Source organism: Chionomys nivalis, chromosome 11, assembly GCF_950005125.1.
Source record: "Chionomys nivalis chromosome 11, mChiNiv1.1, whole genome shotgun sequence".
Lineage (NCBI taxonomy): Eukaryota > Metazoa > Chordata > Mammalia > Rodentia > Cricetidae > Chionomys > Chionomys nivalis.
Genome location: NC_080096.1, coordinates 57,415,793 through 57,432,051, shown reverse-complemented (window position 1 = coordinate 57,432,051; position 16,259 = coordinate 57,415,793). Strand labels below are relative to the sequence as shown.

Below are 16,259 nucleotides of genomic sequence, written 5' to 3'. Positions count from 1 at the left end.
GAGTTTTGTTTCCCATCTAGTATATATTATAATGAGTCGTGACAAAAGCATGGATGCCCTGCCTTATCATCTAACATATTAGGGCCCTCAAAGATGAATGAAAGAGACAAATGATAACACTTTATTCCCATTCAGCTACAAAATTTTATACCACTAATAAATAAGTATTCTACTTGGCAAAAATAAGATCATGGTATTCTGGCATGAATACTCCTAAATAAAATACTTCTCTTCGAGTTGAAAATGTGCATAAGCAAAATGCATTTCTAATGGTCTTTCACACTTATGCCTTCATTCTTAACATTAAAATAAGCAAATGACTGATTTGGCCAAGCTAACTTAAAATACTACCCTTCTGGCAACGGAAGGGAATTGACCAATAAGACAGGCAAGGCAATCATTTTTAACATGCCCAAAATTCTCCACTGCATTTGGAATTTCCTTCTCTTTATTGCTGCTAGAAATGAAACCACAAGGGAAAAACCAGCGCAGAGACCTGAAGTAAGTAGGTCAATAGATGGCACTCCTGGCCAACTCAGCACTGGGCTGGGCCACACAGAGACAATCTGCGATCTGAGGCAGGAAGGAGAAAGCGGCCCAGGCCCAGCCTTTTGCCTTCAGAGAACTGAATTTGTTCCCATCACGTCTGCCCCTCCCACGGCCCCATCCCCCACTCCTTGGTCTCCAAGGGTCTGAGGATGCTATATTTTCAAAGGAACTTTACAAGCTAGGTTTAGACAGCCCTGTAGCCTCCCTTCAAAGCAGAAGATAGGCAGAACATCTGGGTGCTGAAGTCCAACCCCACACATTCCTACAGGGCGACAGTACCCAAGGACAAAACACACTGAAACCCTAGTTCCTTTCTTCTGGGGCCCTGGTAGCAGGAACAAAAGCTCCGGGTGTCAGTGACCCTCCTCAAGTTACTGAGTGGATGCCCAGAGAGGGCTCAGTTAATCTTCCTTCTTTGATCTCTCCCTGCTCCAAAATAAACAGCTTTGTCAAAACCTCGTTCTGAGAGAACTGTGCCATGCTGAAGACAACTGTTTTATTTATGATGGTTTCTTATCTTCAGAGACTGACTCCAGAATATAAAAGTACAACACCTTGCCTTCCACAGGCTTATTTCAAACCAGTTTAGCTGGATAGTCGCTTCTGAATTTCACTCATGCCTGGCAGGCGGGCAAGGGATTTATGCTATTCTCAGTATTGGCTGGATCCAGTGGATCGCTTCCCCCCTTGAATCCTCATATCTCCCTTCCCCGTACTACACTGGGCTATACAGATGTGGGTTGTTTGTTTGTACTTTATACACGGTGTGCCCGTGGTGGAAAAAAAAAGTCATCTTTGGCTAAACGATCATAACACATTTTATTATTTGCCAATAAACTGAGTAGAGGAACAGACACCCAAACCACCAAATTAAACCACCAACCTCCAAGAGACGTGTAATCTCTAAAGCTGAGCATGCAAGATCAGTAGGACTTCATTCTTTTCTTTCTTTTCTTTTTTTTAAATTTGGTTTTTTGAGACAGGGTTTCTCTATAGTTTTGGAGTCTGTTCTGGAACTAGCTCTTCGTAGACCAGGCTGGCCTTGAACAAACAGAGATCAGCCTGCCTCTGCCCCCCCAAGTGCTGGGATTGAAGGTGTGTGTCCTAGCTCAGGACTTCATCCTTAATCTGAGGAAGTGGCTTGGGAATCAAATTTAAGATTATATTTTTTCTGATCCCATTGTAGGAAATGTCAAGTCAATCATGCAGCAGATGGACTAATATATGGCAGATTTTCTGTTAGCCACTATTAACTTCTAACGACACTTCTATTAACTCTTCACGTTGCTGACATGTCTATGTCCTTTCTTCAGTAGACAGAAAATTAACTACTCAATTAGCACTTTATCCTTGCCTTAGACTCTGGGAGATCTGAGATGGGGCAGCACTTCTGCTGTATCTGATACCCAAAGCTGCAAGATCATTATTAAGTATGGAAAGAGGGCAGATTTTTGGCTTGGAACTGGAGTGTTCTGAAAGGGCCCTTGTGGTGAAGGCTTGGTTCCTGCTACAGAATCTTCATAGGTGGGGATTTGAGAAAGTGATTAGATCATAAGGGCTCTGTCTTAATCAGCAACTGGATCTACTGACAGGCTTGTAAGTTGGTAGAACTTTAGGAGATGAACCTGGTTGAAGGCAGTGAGTCGCTGGAGGTCATATCTTACTTCTATGCCCTTTGGCTTCCTACCACGTTGCTTCCTGTTTATGAGAGGTTTGCTCATCAAATGAACCCCACCATGATGCCCTACCTCATCACAGGGTCAGAACAATGGAACCAGAGGACCGTGGGCTAAAACCTCTGAAACGATGAGCCAAAATATACCTTTTTAGCTTAAAATTGTTTGTCTTGGGTGTTTTGTTACAGCAATATAAAGCCAACTAATATACTAGTTGATGGGTACGGAGAGGAAAACTCGGGGATTAAAATCAGGCCTTTCCTGTTTTCACCACCCTTTTAATTTGATGGGAAAGTTCAGATACCCCTGTCCCAACCCATGCTTGTACGCATGAGCTCTCCAGTGTATCTCCCGTACACATTCATCTATAATACCAAAAACATTCCAGGATGAAATTTAAGGAACTTTGGGGGTTTTAAGAAATTTTCGGTGTCTCACTGCATATCAGAAATACTAATGATATTTTTAAAATGTCTTTGAACACTGACTTAAAGGGATCCTATCACACATGACCCACAACAGGTAAATGGGGTTAAGAAATCACTACTGATTTACAAAAGCCCTTTTTTGTTCTAAGTTTCAAGACACAGGTATGAGGAGCTAAGTACTTCAGTGGTACATAATGTTCCAGTCCAGACTAGCTAACATTGGAGGCATACGGATGTGTTCTTAGGCACACGGATGCACTGAGAGAGGCACACACAATTGAGTATTAGTGATGAGATGATCACATGCATGTGAGAAGCTATAGGCATTAAACGAACATTTCAAGAGGACAGCGGTTTACTCTTCAATCAGATAAAGCGTATTTTGCCTCCCCAGACAGATGACATTTGTTTTGGGTTTGGTTTGCTAGACCAGGTAACAATTTTCACAAAGAATCTATACTTTCCCCAAGAACCAAAGTCAGTTCAATACTGTCTACTCAGGATGGGAGCTTTACGGGGGCCATGCTTACACCGCCAGCCTGGGAGAGATGCTGAAGAAGGCTAGAGAGAACATAAAAGCAAGCCCATCTAAATCCTACTCCAAGAATCCTAATTCTGATACAGTGTAGAAAAGGGCCTATAGAGGGTTAGAGCAGGCATAAAAGAGGTCAAGGTCCTAATTCTATCTGTCTGTCAGCTTCTCCTAAAAGCACATGTTTATAAAATACTGTTTATGTTTTCTGTTCTGCTCTAAGTATCTAGTCAGCTAGTTCTCCTCAGCTGACTGGTCCTGATGCTTCCCTTGGAACTCTTGGTCCATGGCATAAGGCAGCTATGTTTGGAAGCAAGAGGGTTAGACAAACAGCATGGCTGGTTGTTAAGATGGGGAAAGCTAACACAGCAAAGCCAGGCTAGGAATGAGGAAGCTGGACTCCACTCCCAAGGACAGAAACTACAGCTGAGCTGACAGTGCAGGTGCTGTTCCTACCTAACAATGAAGAATTCAGGGTGCAGACAAACTTTACAAATGATGAATTTTAGAATTGAAGTGAGCATTGCTTCTGTATACAAAACACAAGAATATCCTCGCAGCGGTAACACTGCATTTTCCAACTCAAGCAAATATCAGTAATTCAGGGGCAAGATATTTTAAACAGCAGAAATCTTATGAAATGGCATACTTTTAGAAAGCGCAACCCTTTAATTTTCACATTAATATTCATACGGCAACTTGAATTAAGCAATTATTGCAGAGGTCATAGGAAATTTGCCTACACAAAAAGATAAAAATAACGTACTGTAATGAGCAACAACTCAGTGCATAGTGGGACATTCATGATGCTCGAAAACAGTTTATTTTAGTAAGTTATGAAAATATCCCAATCTAGTCATTTATTTAATATAAGCTCTTCACCACAGCTTTCAGAACTGTTTAGACTTTATCTGAATAGCTATATTCTCAGTTGACTATCAATAAGCTTTCTTTAGCTGAACTTGTATCATGATAATAATCACTGTTTTGTTAATTATTCTTTGGACCCCCAAGTAACAGTTCTCTCTTGAATGAGAAACTGAGGCCAAAGCAGTTACAATAAACATTTATATAAACTGAGTGCCAAGTAGATGCTATGCACTGCCTTTATATACACTGTTGTCCTTCTAGGAAGCTGCAGGGCGCTAACATTATTTAATGAAGAAAGTGGGGGCACTTGAAAGTGTATTGCCCACCTGTCAAACAAGGCTAGTCCCATAAGTCAAGTTCTTTCTAATTACGCTATTTATTTATGCTAAGGGATAAAATACAGAGAAGCTGAGAATATGCGCAACATTTTGTGTCCCCTTCTGTCCTGCATCTATTAATTCATCCACGCAATGGAGCGCACTCATCTTATGAACACAGAAGTGTTTTTACCCAGTGTGCTTAATACTAAGGTTGAGGATTCCCATTTGTTTGAAATAAAGAGGAACTTTGTTTAAAATTAAGAGGTAAAGCAGTTATATGCAGCATTAAAAATGACTGTGTTTACAGTTCTATAGAATCTTGCTGAGTACAAAGTTCACAATTTACCTGGTTGTTGTTAGTTTTCAATAATGGCGGCGGGGGTTCATGATGGAGAGGTGAAGAGGCGGAGCTGCTCTCGCTGTCACTGCCGTCACTCAAGCTGACCCTGAGAAGAAACACTGAACAGTCACACACCCTACCACAGACAGTTGGGTATGAAAAGCAAGGAACGCCAGCATCGCCACTGAAAGGTCGCTCGTAACACACAACTGCGGGCATATGTCGATACTGCCTGTATCGGGACGCCATCAGGTGAATCCACCGCTGGTGTGCTTTCAATGAGCCCAGTCTTTGGGACTGAATAAACCAGGGTGTAGAAATACGTGTCCCCCAGATCTAGTTACAGTTGCAAAATGGAGGCTCAAGGATTCAAAGCCCAGTAACGTGACACAAGGCTGGGACTCAGTCGCCACCTGAGCTACGGGGGGAAGCCTAGCATTCGAGAGACGCTATTCACATTTCTGCTGTGCCGCAGTTCAGTGATGTCTCCACTACGAAACATGGGTATACTAATGAGCTATAAACACCCTCGGGACACAAACTGCTTCGAACATCACTGTTTAAGAAAATATCTCCACTCTAGAGAAAAAGAAAAAAAAACACCACTCAGAATAAAACAGAACGTTTTCAAGCTAGAGAGGAGATGGTGCTTTCTTCTGCTCATTCGAATGTATGCCCTCATCTGGAGGGCGCTTCAGTATCCGCTTCCTCTCTGGTTATATAGTAACCCGATAGAATATTCTTTGCAGAGATTACCAATGCTATAGGAATCAGGACAGTTTCTCTTTCACTCTGAATAGGCAATCACATCCTCCTCGCTCTATTTTACATTCAGACAGACGCGACACAAGGCAGGAAACGTAAAGGATACACTGGGACAGCCTTTTAGCAAACACTGATGGAACTTGTTTTTCTTAACTAAATTACATTAATGAAGTGTTTTGTTGAAGCGCTGCCTTCAAATGCTTCTTGAGTGAAGTAGAAGGCTGAGTATTTAAACTGATTAAACAGTTGAGACTGCACAAGTGCTCTAAAGATCAAATGTTAAATGGAAACATCACACTGTCGGTGTACGTCAGGTGGGGAAACAAAGATGAGCCCCTGATAATGTTCATCTACATCAGGGACTCACAAACAAGGACTGTGTGTTGTGTGTGCTCTAACCCACACTGACTCTGGATGGGCTAGAAAGCGGGCAGGGAACAGTCAGCTAACCAGATCTCCTAAACAGCAACTTAGAAAATTACAAGAATAGGACATGAGTTCACGTGTGTGTGTGTGTGTGTGTGTGTGTGTGTGTGTGTGTATCTGCACACATGATATTTTACAATAAGCTAAATTGGAGAGCAGTCATTGGTTGGGGTTTTGGTTGGCCAAGTTAGTTCCTAAACACCAAGGTCCAGCTCAGTTTCCTTCTTGTCAGATCAAAGAAGGCATTACAGGGCCAAGTCTTTAAGGAATGCATGCAGATGCGTTGGGGAGGCAAGGTGCAGAAAGATGCCATGAGCCTAGCATAGTAAGGCAGAGTCACTGCAGGATCGAACAGCTTCCATTCTGTGTAGGGGCAGCGCGTCTCAAATGACACAAGTGAACCGCCAATTAGGAAATACACTTTCTGCTCCCTTTGGATTCCCTTTGCCTTAGGTATTTCAGGGCCATCCACACAGTAATAGATAATGGGGAAAGATTTATTGCAATATATTATAAATGTAATTGGATTTGAAGTTCAAGAAGATTCATATTTTCTACTCATAACACATTAAAGTGTGCGTGCCTATTTGTTTTCCTCGTGATAAACAAAATCCTCGAGGCAATTTCAAGCTGACTATTAATTATAAGTGACATGAATTACCATCTTCTAATGTGGAATTATGCCTCATAGCATTAACGCTACTTAAGGAACCTAATTGTCAGCACACTTAAAAGGAATTTATTTGCTGGAAAACACACACAGGTGAACTTAGTTTTAATTAGGTCACAACATAATTCACCGGAGCCAATTATGAGGTTCTAACTACAAACAGCAAATGCTGTTTCTACACACGTGGAGCCCCCACCCCAAGCGATAGGTCTGTACCAACTCTTCAGATGAACTTGCTACGTGTCGCAAAGCAAGGACTTCTGACATGGCTTCTTCCTATAAATGCTTTGGAGCAAATCTCTTTTAAGGAAAAAGAAAAAAATGGTTTCTTATAAAAAAAAAATGAACACAAATATACCACTCTGTATTTAGAGGAAATACAGCCATTTGTTGCATCCTTCCTCTTGTTTGAGAAGGAAACCCATACTACTTTGACTGAGCCCAACTGATATATAGCTGAAGAGGACTCTGAGCTTCTCATTCTCCATTCTTTCTCTCCTAAATGCTGGGATTACAGACAATGTTCTGAGGATCAGACCCAGGGCTTGGTAGGCAAACACGCTGCTGACTTAGCTACAGCTAAGCTACCTGCTGCCAGCATTTAGGTGTTTCGCACCTCTGTGGTTATCTGGTGACCCAGTACAGCTCTACTCCAGGGAATTTCTTACCTGCGACTTCGGCTTCCCCCTCTATTTACAGGTCTTTCCATCTCGGAGTCATTGTCATTGTCCTCTGCCTCATCAGACTCCTCCTCATTGTCATCAGAATGCAGATCTTTCATGATGGACCTCAAAGGACCTGAGTAAGGACAGGAGCCACAGGCAGTCAAGCAAACACTTCAGTGCAGTACTGACCTGTGGCTAAGAACAACCATCATCCTATAGAGTTAAGACTTTGCAAACAAATTCAGGATACTTTCCAGATTACAATCTCTACTTAAACGTTACTGTTTTCATCATAGAGTCCCCAAATTCTATTAAAGAATCTCTAGTTTGGGTCTGGAGAGGTGGCTCTAAAACCACTTGCTGCTTTGCCAGAGGACCCGAGGTTTGATTCCCAGCATCCACATGGTAGATTATTACTCTGTAACTTCAAGGGAATCTGATATCCTCTTTGGACCTCCTCAGGCACCAGGCATGCACAAAATGCACAGATACACGGGTAAGCAAAACATCCATACACATAAAATCAAAATTTAAATAATTTTCATTTCACAGGATTTTTTCTGTGTAATTTTATTTCTTACCTTCCCACCCCAATCACAACAAAAAGAAAAATAGATCTATTGGTAAACAGGATTTTTTTTAAGTCAATCCATGTATTGAAAAGTTGAGATTAATAAATCACCATGGTTGTAGTTGGTTCTTGGCAATGCAGCCTTTGTGTGGTAGTTTCTGATCTATTAAGGTTTAGCTGCTCCTTTATTTCAAGGTCAGTTTCAGGTCAAGCAAGCATTTCAGTCAAGTTCAGGTTATAAAGTGTTTCAGCTCTATGGTGTAATGTTCTATCCCTGATCTTCCCATTGATCTTGGACAGCAGAATCTTGCTGTAACAACTTTATGTGGCCAATTTTTCACCTTATTTTTAAGAAATTCCTGACAAAACATCAGCATGTATTAACATAAATAAGACTGTAATAGATCATGTGCCCAGAAAATCCAGACAATATCCAGTATTAGATGGGGGTGGGGGAGGTGTAACTAATTTTATTTAGGACCAGACAAAACTGAAAACACATACACACAGTGTTGCTTTCCTTCCATTTTACTACTCAAAATGTGATTAAAAAATGGCTTTTTAAAAATTTTAACAGAAGATTGCAAAGATATCCAAGAAAGGGGCATTTTCATTCTGGATTGGGCAATCCTCAAAGTCTAACCTACAACAGGACTTTCTGAGCTGTCACCAAGTGGTCATTTCTAAAACACGCACCGAGTCCCTGCAATCTCACATTCTGCAAACTCAAGGCTTTTGTAGTGGGCTTCCTTCTTTGCAAGCCGATGAAACAAGATTTCTGAATAGTCAAAACTATCATTGCCTTTTATTATATATTTTCTTGGATGCTTAGTCTTAGTCCAAATACGCACAACAATTTAATCCTCTTTCAAAGCATGCAAGGCCACTGGGAATTCAGCGTAGCCAATGAGAACAGTGAGGGTCACTATGATACTAGAAAACAAGCTACTCAACCACACTCTTCTATTGTGTAAAAGTAAAACAGAGCCCACTTTCGGAGATTTTATACATACGTTAAAAACATGCTTCACTATATGTTCTGGCTTAACTTATCCAGAGTTTTGGTTAGCACGTGACTATCTACGTGAGTATTATATGAATACAGAAATATAAGTATTTAAAAAAACAGCAAATACACTTTTGCTTAAAAAGTCCACTAAACTATAAAATATAAAGTAAGTAAAATGAGAGGTGTCCAAGGATGAAGAATGGGAGCCCATGTCAGTGCCTCTGACGCTGGTTTACAGGAGTATTTCCTTTGGGAACTCCCTGGAATGGGCTGTGTCTATAATCCATTTGTGAAATGGGAATCTGATGGCAGAGACTGGAAGAGGGGGACTTGCGAGAGCCAGGCCTCATATATCAGAACGATACTCAAGTTCATTCCTGGGGGAAATAAACCCAACTGCATAAAAGCCACGTTACAATTCAAATAATAAAACAGTAGAAGATAGGTCATAAATCAACTCATTAGGACGTGTGGTGGGAGCTGCAGATACCTTGTTGCCTGGTCTGGGACGGTGTGAAGCTGGAGCTGGAGCTGGAGCTGGAGCTGGCCGGACTGGGTTGCTCTGACTTCAGAGAAGAAGAGAAAAGCATCGTCAATGCATCTGTGGGATACTACACATTGAGACGAAAACGACCTGTGTTCAAAGCGGCGTCTACAGCAAATCTCGGGCTATGCAAGGAGAATGACCCACACATATCACTTTGTTAGGAAACTAACACAGGAGAGCTGTGATGTCATTTTTTTTGACAGCTTTGCTTTTATTAGAAGTAACACACATATAAAATGCCAAGGACGAAAAGATAAATGCCCGGATGCTACACGACTTCACCCTTGCTCACTGCCCTGCAGATCTCCTCCTAAGGGACACATACCTTCATTGTCCTTTCCGTGAGGTTTGATTGACTCAAATGGTTCAGACATAGTAGTCACGAGGCCAAGGTCATTAGTTCAATCACATTATGGGCCAGTTAATTTTACCCTGGTCCAAGGCCACAAACCAACTAACCCCACTCACCCCAGGTTCACAAATAGAGGCCAATATTCATAACATCCAGTCAAGTCCCACAAACAAGCCAGGAGAAAATGCTGCCAATATTTTAAGAAGAAAAATACCATTTAATTTCACAGCCTGAGAAGTGGAAGAAGAACAGCCGCCCTCATGCATGCCCCCTCTGATTCTCCGTGGTCTCGTCTCATCTGTTAGTATCCGGAACAAGTTCCACATTCAACTCGTGGACACACCAAAACTCACTTTCTTCCTTCTCAAACCACTAGCACGGCTGTGAAGCAGGTCAAATGCGCCTTCCTGGTATACTGTGGCACTCTGAGGCAGTCCCTATGCTGTGTCCTCTCCAGACAAGATATAGATGGCCAGCACTTTAAAGGTCACGTGCTTCTTGCTATTTCTTCCATACTTAGCAGGATGCATTGCATGCTGCAGGCCATCTTTACCTGTGCCTTAAGGCAGCGCTGCAGTCTGTCTGCAGCTTGCACAAAAGAGTTTATGCTGCTTGACGGTTTGACACCAGATGCATGGGAAGAGATATGCAAGGCATGGACCACACCAACAACACACTCCTGTTTTGTATCTTAAGACTAAGCTCATACTTTAAGTAACTGAATAAAGTTGATGTGCTTAGTTATAAGGATGGAGTACTTCTACCCATTTCCAATAACCTCAATATTTTCAAATACATAGCTGTATTATTTTAGAAATATGCGAGGTGCTCCCATGAATAGGTCACGTGTTCTTTTATCCTTTGCTAAATGCATAAAACAGCTGGAATACAACCATAAGCACAATCAGAAGACACTAAATGAAGACGACAGTCTCAGTTCAGTGTGCGCAACAGTTTCTCGCCATTGAATTCTTTTCATCTCCCCTCCCGCAAAGGGGTGCTCCCTTCCTGAGGCAGCCCTAAGCCACATAGAACGGGACATGAGGAAACACTTTTGGGCATTCCTGATGCACACTTCACATCCTCGGGGTGGATGGGAAAACAGGTGTCAGCAATCTAACTCATCCTGCAGGAAAGAAGCCAGACGGGCCTTCTAATGAGAAGCAGGCGGCTCACCGCCTCTTCAGCACCGCGAGATTTACCCGGGAATTGTACAGTGTCATACACATCACTCTTTGCAGGCTACAAAGCAGAGCTGGTTGACAGGTGCAAATGCCTGTGTGATGTACTCTTCACTTCCGCTAGGTGGGTCTTCCATGGCTGAGCCCCAGCAGCAGAAATTGAAAAGTGCCATGCCCATCTGTATGAAACAGCTCTCTCAAGGCCCAAGGAGTAGCTCTCTCTCCTCTCCAAACTGTTTTTTCCAGCCATGAAAAATGCCTGCAAATGGTAATGTTTTAATAGCCCTGGAAACCATTTGGGAACAACAACAACAAAAATAATGTTTCCTTACCATACTTCCTGACCAGCGTATATTACACTGGACCTCAAGAATCTGCTGCCGGAACTGTTTGCTGAGAATGACATTAACTGCAGTAACTAGAGCTGAATGTCAGGATGCACGCCTTTAACACCAACACTTACGAGGCAGAAGCAGGTAGATTTCTATGAGTTTGAGGCCAGCCTATTCTACATGGTGAGTTCCAGGCCAGCCACAGTTGCATAGTCAGATGCTGTCTCAGAAACAAACCAATCAATCAACCTAGGGTAAACAAGGGAAGACAGTGGCCATCTCCCCAACTACACACCATTAATCTTGACCCTTCTACTTCAAGCTTATGCAAACCCCCAAACCAAACCTTTTAGCATCTTACCCACAGGTATAGTAAACATTTCCACAGCTGCTAATTATCTGAAAAGAGACAAATAGTAAAGAATGTGTGTGTGTGTGTGTGTGTTGGGGATTCAATGTCTCTGGCCTATGCACGCACCTGCACTCATGTGTTATACCCAGATACAGACAGATACAAACATATATGTAATGGGGAAAATCTTCTTAAAAAAAAATCCTGTAAGAAGAAGAATCAGCGATGGCAGGGCTTGCAATTACAGGGAGAGAGGGAGGGGAGGGGGGGAGAGACAGAGAGAGAAGAGTTCCCTGGGACTCACTGGACAGTCTAGCCTATTTGGCAAGCTCCATGCCAATAAGAAACTGTCTCAAAAACCAAGGGGGTGCTAGCTGAGGGAAGATATAAAAAGTTGTCTTCTTGCCTCCATAACTTATACAAGTGGATGGGCATGTGCTCATGTGAAGACATGCACACACACACACACACACACACACACACACACACAAAGTAATGCATCATGAGAAAACCAGAAGTGTTAATCCACCTTTAGGGATTCTCTCTCTATTCTCCTCCATGGATTTTTCAAGAACGCACTATGACAGAACCTGGCTGTCTCTCAACAGAAACATTATGAAGTTCATTCATGTGGTGGTAGAAGGATCCTTTTGCATTTTTTTTTCTTTTGCTGGTGTGATAAAATACTAGCCAAAAGCAACTTGGGAAGGAAAGAGTATTTTATCTCATCATCTTACACTTCCAAGTGACAGTCCATCATTGAGGGAGGCCAAGGCAGGAATTCAGAGGCCAGAACTGAGGCAGAGAGGATGGTGGAACACGGCTTACTGGCTCCCTTGCTTCCAGGCTCATGTTCTTACCCAGCTCAGGACTGATTGCCCAGGGACAGTATGGCCCACAGTGAGCGGGACTCTGCCCCATCAGACATACCCATAGGCCAATCTGATGGAGACAATCCCTCAGTCGGGTTCCCTCTTTTCAGTTGTACCTAGCTTGTGTCAACTTGACAAAAGCTACTAATCTTGAACACAAACTGATTAGCACACAGTTGAGCTGCACACCAGCTACCCCGAAGTCCTTCTGCGACCATAAGAGGAAGATACAGTCTTCTAGATCATCACGCTTACTTTAAGTGTGTTTTACTTTAAGAAATTCACTTCACATTTGCCAGCCCCTCCAAACCCCTACAAATCAAATGATTATTATTTTATTTTTTTTAAAAAAAAAAAACTTAAACTGGGCAGATTAAAGGCCCTCAAGATACAGCAGCCTCCTTTCTCTCTAAAAAATATTTAAATCTGTATGCTCACCTGTGTACGTGTGAATCCGGGAATGATGTACCAAAACTATGACCAAAAAAGCTAATGATGCTCTCATACTTTCCCCTGTGGGCTAATTTGATGCTTGTTTTCACAAATTCAAAATCCTTCCTACTGAAAAAAAAATTGTTGATGTCCTGGATTATCAAAAACTATTATAATGGTAACTAATCAACAATAGGTTGCCATTGTACAAGTATTTATGTGCAAGAAGCCAAAAGTGTCAGCACTGCCTAAAACAAGGCATATCTTTCTAGTTGGTGAAACAAGAGCTCTATCATGATATATCCTTCACCACTGAATAGGTATGTAAAATCATCCTGCAGTGGTTTCTCTACAGAGGATTACTTTTGTCAGGACAAATAAGAAAGTCCTTGTGTTTCTAACCCTAGAAGGTAAGTGTGATCACAAGTGGAGCCTGCAGAAGCAGATTCCTCCTGGAAGACACACATTGTTCCTTCTGTCCACTCAGACGACTGCATCCATGAGCAGAATTTCAACTTTGATCTTTGCAGCAATCAGACTTTAGAAGGAAAGTGAGGAACATGTATCTACATTTAGAGAAAAGAGAAAAAAATACAGTAAAACTAAATATTTTTAAATAATAAAGAAGGAATAAAAACTAAATAGAAGTTACTTTAGATAGATTTCAGAGTTTTATACAAAGCTTTTACTACATGTAGAAAAAGAAAATTTGTATCCTGCTATAGAAATGATTTCTTCCATGCATAAATCCCCAGAAAGATCACACTGAAGATGAATGTTAAACAAAGAAAAGTGTGTATTTCACTGGCTTTATTTCCTTTCAGTACAACTGACTGAAGACTCAGCTCTGGTCAGCTTCTTCCTTTCATTAAAAATGACTCACCCCATACATTATGTACCGTTAAGCTTAATATAAAAAATGAGATTAACTCATTTAATTTTTCCTCTATAAGAAGTTGAAAATTATCCACTCACTTTTTCAAATATACATTTATTTTTAAAGAGTAGCATCATCACAGCCATGCTGAATGGCCATAGAAATGTTCTCCATTGTATGAGTAAAGTGTATCTTACTGATTACACTGCAAGACAATGCTTTCAGATAGCTGTGCCAGCAAATGACAAGGCTAAAACGAAATGACAAATAACTTAGGCTAAGAAGATTAACACAAGAGAGAATTGTAAAATGGTTATAAATGAGAAATTTTAATAAAATACTTTCAAAAAGATCAAAACCTTATTACAGAGAGATATATGTAAACAATATTGGGCCAGCCCTTAACATATCTTTATGCAGTTGGGCAAATGATTTGTTTCATCTGCTTTATGTGAGGAAGAGCAGGTGCTGTGCACTAAACTGTATCCTGTCACGTGATCTACTGCAGTCCTCCCCCGAAGGGTAGAGTTTTTGGAGACAAAGCCTTCAGTAGGTTTAAACGAGGTCATGACTGTGAGCTTTCATGATGGGATGAGGACCCTTGAAAGAAAAGCAGAGAACTAGCCCCACTATAGTCTCTTCCCAAGCAAGATGGCGTACACTTGGAAGCCAAGAGGAAAATCCCTTCCAGGTTACATGATTTTGTATTTCTAAGCTCTCAGAATTTATTGTTTGAGCCACAAAGTTTATGATATATAGGCTCAAGTAGACAAAGACAGCAAGACATTTTTAATAGTTATCTTCTAACCAAGGAGACTAAATCACGGTGACTAGGTAGCCACAGGGTGATGTTTACATAGATTACAACAACTGCTTTGGTTTCTCATGTACGTCTCTTTTTGTTACACCCGTATCTTTGATAAAGGAACAATTAAAGCAGCACTCAGAACACAGCATCTTTTTATAACATTAGTGTCAAGCAAAGCTTTCTGTGTCACTGTGAAAGAGTCCCTGTTTACAAGAGACACCTGAGGGTCTGCATGCAGAGCAAAGGAGTGGTAAGGCAAGCTCTTCATCCCAGGATCAGGGACTGCCAATCACTGCTTCTCACATTTGCCCAATTGATAATCCTAAGAGTGCTGGCCAGCCACCTCATTCTCAGGGAAGTTTCTACTCTGAACTGCCCCCTTGCTCTTGACATTGGCGCTGATTAAGAGGATGTATCAGGAAATACAGTACAACAGTTTATTTGCCTTCAAAGGTAATCTACCTTCTTTTTCTGAGTCTAAGTACAAAATCTTGTAACATCATAGATAAAAATGTCTTAACGCATTAACATTTTCTTTGAAAACACAATGAGCTTAAAAAAAAGCCACGGGAAGCTGCAACCTTTGCTGCTAGTTGATGTAGTCTGTGGCCGTGGGAAGGTGCTGCGCCTCTTCCTAGCAGACTCTACATTTATATGGAAAACCTTCAATGAGCTTGATGTTAAGTCAGAATCACATTTCACATGTTGGGCTGATCCATGATCAAAGACTACTGCTGTGCACGTCAATTTTTGATAACACAGCAAGAAACTCAGAATTACCCTCTCAAGTAACGTTAGCAAAACAAGAAGTCCTTATTGCTATTATATTTTCAACTTTCAGATATAAAAATCATCCCGAATGCCAAGATAATTGGCTTTATACGGAAGCATCTCTATAACAACTGCACTTGCTGTCTCCCTCATTATCATCTTCACTGTTACTATTAAATGTTGTATCCTTTGACTCCCCACACCCTGTCTGAGAACACAAAATCTCATTAGGAAACAAAATGGCCTTGGGGAACAAGGGTCTATAAATCTCTCTCTAAGACCCTTTTCCACACTTACGGATGGCTATAATTTTCTTTCAGCTTCCTCTGTTTAAGCAGAAGAGCCTCAAGTCTTTTATCTCTCATCACCCGCCTTACTTTGAAGGCTGCTACCGACTATTGTAGCCAGAACATGTGCTCTTTGAAAAACGCCAGTCACTGCACGGCGGTGTCTGGGCCAGATGTGTGCTAAGAGATTACAGGCTAAGAATCCTAACTTGCAGAGAGGTTTAGGAGTGTGAAAACTCACCTGGAAACATTATGTGCAGGCACAACGCTCCCTACGAACATCTGAGCAGAGTGTACAGTCTTACACCTGAGCATTAAACGCTACTTGATTGCGATGCTGGGGATTGGTATGTGTTATGTCTCCTGCCCCACCCCCACTGCGATTTTGAGGATGATGGTTCCAAAAGAAAAGGTTGCAAGTAACAAAAGGTCAAATGCCTCATAAAAGAGTGTGAAAAGAAGAAAAAGGATCCCTGATAGATTGTTGCAAACTGAGTTACTCAGTGAACAATGGCCATCAGGACACGGGGCTCCTCCGGTCTTCTAAGATTCTGCAACTGTCTGCTGTTAGCAGTCTCTTCCTTTTAAGTGTGCAACACCACCTATGCAGACCACCAAAGCCTTGTA

General features: G+C 41.6%; 1 protein-coding gene across 3 annotated transcripts in view; it reads right to left on the bottom strand.

The window, feature by feature from the left end:
* Window positions 1-16,259, bottom strand: part of Mllt3 (MLLT3 super elongation complex subunit) — a 269,185-nt gene that overhangs the window by 12,488 nt on the left and 240,438 nt on the right. For all 3 annotated transcript variants that reach the window (XM_057785470.1, XM_057785471.1, XM_057785472.1), the window contains 3 exons: window positions 9,312-9,387; window positions 7,245-7,374; window positions 4,722-4,821 (listed from right to left, as the gene is read on the bottom strand). In XM_057785470.1, coding sequence (XP_057641453.1) covers window positions 4,722-4,821; window positions 7,245-7,374; window positions 9,312-9,387 — 306 coding nt within the window. The remainder of the gene's footprint in view (window positions 1-4,721; window positions 4,822-7,244; window positions 7,375-9,311; window positions 9,388-16,259) is intronic.